Genomic DNA, 4,459 nt, shown 5'->3' on the forward strand with positions numbered 1-4,459 from the left:
ATGTGTGACGGAAAACAACGATTGTCCCAGCAGGAACTTTTGTCTGCAAGCTCCATTTTGGTTCAGTAGAGCCTCACGGGCTAAATCACGGGCTAATCGTGCATCGTGTTGCAATTTTTGAACTCAGATCTATGCACTACTTTCTTCTCTTGGCTTCAATAAGCCATGACTCTCATCAAGAGATGGGGAAAAAAATTGCTTGCCCAACGTTTCACTCACTGTAAATGAGAAGCAAAAAATCGAGACAAAGATCTGGAGGTTGCTTGGTAATCAAGACGAAGAACGTTCGGAATATATTTAGAGGCACAATTTCAAAATGCAGCAATGAAGCTTCATTTTGTGTACAGCAATGAAGTTCAAAATATATTAGGTCTTGGCTTTCTGAAACATCGTCTACGAAAACTGAATAACGCTTCTGCAGCTTCCTGCACTAAAATTGAATGATGCTATCAATCAATTAGCAAAACAACTGGATATCAAATGTTCTACTATGGAATGAGGATGAACGCTCAAGAGATATATCGACACGGCAAACTTTTCCAAGTCCCAAACACAAGTTACATAATACACAACAGTACATACCCTTTTTCTGTGTGTAACAACTGAGGAACTATTCCACACAAGGGCAACTTCATACCTTATTATTACTGCTTCTGCGAAACTGCGTGTTTCACCACCATTACCATTGGTCTGGGGAAAGGGACAATGAATCAAGGGTCACATTTCTCTGAAGGTAAAGTATCGTCAACATTGCAACCACAGTTTTTTTTTTCATTTCCCAGCATCATCTTTGCTGGTCGCATCTGAAGACTTCACGAAACATTACACAAAGGATCAATCACCTCTTGAGCTTCATACAGCATGCCGCGTCCATGTCCATAGACCGTGCTGGTAGACTCCAGGGAAATTGGGGGAACCCTGATAATAATGGCATACAATTTCAGTCTATAATTGTTAAGGTTATAGCGTGAGGCAGAAAGTTATCCTGTCAACCAATTTGCATTGATGACACAAGGTGCTAACTTGGCTCTGTAGAGTGTAGACTGCATTTTTTAACAACTGGCTAGTGTAGAGTGCTGGCATACTTGCATCTAGCCAGTACTGGAGAGGCATATAACATTCATCAAGTATGACGGGGCAGTAATTGCAGCTAGATCAGGTACTATTTCTGTGTTTGTGTCAACAGGTGTTCTGTTGCCTGATTTGTTTGCCAAACTTATTGTTTAAATTTTCCTTCAAAGTTATTAGAAAATTAAAATTAATTTTAAAACGGTTACAAGGTTTGGCAGTGAAATCAATGTTGCCTTTGGCCTTGTTCTCTTGGCATCAATTGGCCAGCCTACATCAAGAGGGGGAAATATTCGTTGACAACTGAAAGCAAGTTCAGTGTCTCCTTGGGAAGAACAGACTAACTGTTATCTCATTGTAATTATAGGCATAGCTGTAGTTCAAATCCTTTGCTTTGACAAAATACTCCCTCTGTTGACAACTATAAAATGTTTTGGGTATTTCAATATGGACTATATACGGACTGAAATGAATGAACAAACACACTAAAACGTGTCTATATACGTCCGATTCAGAAAAAACATTATAACGTCTTATATTTCTGAAAGGAGGGAGTAAATGTCAAAACAAGAGAAAATAAGGGAAAGTTCAAGGCAAAGGCTGGCGGTAGCTTGGTAACCTGCACATGGCACCAGGCGTTCAAAATATTTTTTGAGAGGCACAGATTCAAAATATGCACAATCAATAAACAAGCTTTTTATGAGTAATGAAGCAGGTCTATATATGCTTTCTGTGAATTTTCAGAATCACCTTTTTTTAGTCAATGAATCATCTTTCTCTGGTATGGTATACAACATATTATTCAGGATCATCAACATTGCTACCAAAAGGATCACCTCATGAGTACCCAGCTTCAACATTGCTGATGCTGAACTCTTCACCGATTCTTCATTCATGCAGTCTTCGGAACACCACCCAAAGGACCAGTCACCTCTCGAGCTTCGTATAGCGCTACACCCATGTCTGTAGACTCCAAAACAACTTCTCCGTTTGGTGGAACCCTGACAATAAAGGATCAGTCCATAATTGCAAAGGCTATAACATACTGTAATCTAGTATGATAGAACAGCACAGCTACAATTACTGTCAACAACTACAATTGCAAAGGATCTGTTGAGTGTTGACTGCACTTTCTAACAACTGGCTAGTGTTTGGGAAGAACAGAGTACTATATACAAATAAATTGCAGAGTGATGGGATATTTGCAACTAGCTAGTACTAGAGAGGCGTATAACCTTTCTCAAATAGGATAGCACAGTAAATGCACTTTGATACGATGCCAATCACAATGCACACATCATAACAGAAATACTAGCCTCTATCGAGCAACACCTCAAACAGCAACACACTCATAGCTGGGTAACCACATCACCGCAGAAAGTCATAGGCTCAGATCAACTATGGACATATTCAAACAACAGCAGATCCAAAAGAGCACTGAACTAATTGCAGGTTATTTGCTTCAGCAGGGCTAACAGCTTTTGGGAAGAGCATCCTAACCTATTCTCGAGGTCATGGCTGGTGTAACCGAAGGCGCCCACAAAGCCCCCCTCCTTGATAATGTTGGACCCATTGTCAAACAACTGATGTGCCTGACCTACTGTGTTCTCCTCCTCCTCCCCTCCTCCCTCCTGATCACCCGCACCCTCACTGGGTCCAAACGATGGATCCTTTTGCTCACCTCGGGGCACAGGAGTGTAGAAGCTAACAATTGGAATCAAATTACATAAGCCATGATCATCACACACCCTCACCCGCTCTGATGGTAGTTCAATCGTGAAGAGGCCAGCAACCGTGGTCATGAAAATGACATTTGCTCCCTCAGCAAAGCCCAACACATACAATGAACTTGCTGGCTCCATGAGGGCACCATCTGGGAGCAAATTTTGCAAGTAAATGACCCGGCTCAGTACCCATCGGTCATCGGCGCCTTCAATCACCCTTGTCCACAATTTGAGATGCGGATTCATCTCTTGGCTAACTCCCAGTCCACCGTCCTCCGCCAGCATGATGTTATATCGGGCATCATAGATCGACTCATAGTTCGGTGGGTCCAAAATGGCCAGGCGATGCCGTGCCAAATCATACTCTAGGATGAACCCATCATCAGACATGAAGTAGAGCAGAGACCTCCCAACAAGCACGCTGGAAGAAAATGTAAAACACATGGGCAAGTCATGGAAAATCCAGCGCAGCTCATCCCAGCAGTCGGTTTCCGACGAGTATAGGAGCGTCAACGTGACACACACCCCGTTGTCACCGTCACCGTCTTGCTCGACGCAGAAGACGAATAACACGCCGAAAGGGCCTCTGAAGCAGTCCCGGTGGTCACACCCGTCGGCTGCGCAGAACACGGCCGCGGTGGCGTACACTGTCAGCTCCTCGTCCCGGCGGATGTCATCGTACGCGAAGGGCACCGGCACGCGCTGCTGGGCGCCCGTGGTTGGCTCCCACAGGAGGAGTTCCTGTGCGTCACCCTTGGAGAGGAAGAGGGCGCGGCCGTGGCGGCAGTCGAGGGCCCGCCAGGAGCGGGAGTCCGGAGCGGCGAGGGAGAAGGACGACGCGGTGGTGGGGGTGAAGTGGGGGACGCGGTCGTCGTCGCAGCCGTGGAGGAAGCCGAGCACGGGGGGTGCCCGGTGGAGCTCGTGGAGGCGGCGGCGGAAGTGGGGGCGGGAGACGGCGCAGCCCCAGGCCTTGCAGAGGAGGGAGGCGCGGAGGAGGCAGGCCGGGTCGTCGGGCGGGAGGCGGAGGAGGATCTCCTCCGGGAGTGGCGGCGGCGCTGCTGCCATGGGGGTGGCTAGGTCTGACTCTGTGTGTTGAGATTGGGGATTTTGGAGCCATTTTGCTTTAACTAGGTCCGGGATTTTGCCGCTCTAACTTTTGACCACTTTGCTTATGCCACTCTAGAATTTGACATTTTACTTTTGCCACCCTTAGTTTTTGACAATACATCATAATTGTCATTTCGTGGCAAAAACAATAATTTTAGAGCGGCAATTGCGACACATTGTCAAAATCTAAGAGTGACAAAAGTGAAATGAAAAGTTATTGCTTTTGCCACGGAATAGCATTTGTGATGTATTGTCAAAAACTAAGAGCGGCAAAAGTGATATGTCAAATTTTAGAGTGGCATAAGGAATGTAGGCAAAAACAAAGTTTTCCTATTTTGGAGCCTCACTTTTCCACTGTTCAAACAGCAAATTTCTTATGTTTTTTTTGAATGAAAACTCCTGAAACATCGAATTCCTGAAAATTGCAACGTTATCTCGCCCGTACCTTGTATGCCAAATGCAAAATCCCTACACATATTCATTTATCGCTTTGTGAACAAAATCTTTTTATTAATAAGTTGCCTGGATTTAATTTATTCATCGGTCGACTTTTTAAGATC

At 45.0% G+C, this 4,459-nt stretch overlaps 1 protein-coding gene across 6 annotated transcripts; it reads right to left on the reverse strand.

The window, feature by feature from the left end:
• Positions 1 to 272: 272 nt before the first annotated feature.
• LOC123114087 (uncharacterized) lies at positions 273 to 4,453 on the reverse strand. Of its 6 annotated transcripts, none has more exons than XM_044535452.1 (4): positions 2,823 to 4,453; positions 1,819 to 2,069; positions 843 to 918; positions 273 to 690 (listed from the first exon to the last, which is right to left on the reverse strand). In XM_044535452.1, exons 1-4 carry the CDS (start codon positions 3,855 to 3,857, stop codon positions 454 to 456), a joined length of 1,599 nt encoding a protein of 532 aa, XP_044391387.1. In that variant the 5' UTR covers positions 3,858 to 4,453; the 3' UTR covers positions 273 to 453. The 6 variants fall into 6 exon arrangements, with proteins under 6 accessions (XP_044391387.1, XP_044391392.1, XP_044391390.1 ...); XM_044535457.1 differs by having other exon boundaries at positions 518 to 690; positions 1,905 to 2,069; XM_044535455.1 differs by having other exon boundaries at positions 518 to 690; positions 1,905 to 2,069; positions 2,569 to 4,453.
• Positions 4,454 to 4,459: the final 6 nt, after the last annotated feature.

The sequence above is a fragment of the Triticum aestivum genome, chromosome 5B, assembly GCF_018294505.1.
Source record: "Triticum aestivum cultivar Chinese Spring chromosome 5B, IWGSC CS RefSeq v2.1, whole genome shotgun sequence".
Lineage (NCBI taxonomy): Eukaryota > Viridiplantae > Streptophyta > Magnoliopsida > Poales > Poaceae > Triticum > Triticum aestivum.

What these genes read in the sequence shown, in the direction of transcription:
- LOC123114087 (XM_044535452.1), bottom strand. Translation starts at nt 3,857, where the DNA reads ATGGCAGCAGCGCCGCCGCCACTCCCGGAGGAGATCCTCCTCCGCCTC. An exon ending in TTGAACTACCATCAGAGCGG is followed by an intron (nt 2,070 to 2,822) that starts GTGAGGGTGTGT and finishes CTTTATTGTCAG; the next exon opens with GGTTCCACCAAACGGAGAAG. An exon ending in GATTCATTGACTAAAAAAAG is followed by an intron (nt 919 to 1,818) that starts GTGATTCTGAAA and finishes CATTATTATCAG; the next exon opens with GGTTCCCCCAATTTCCCTGG.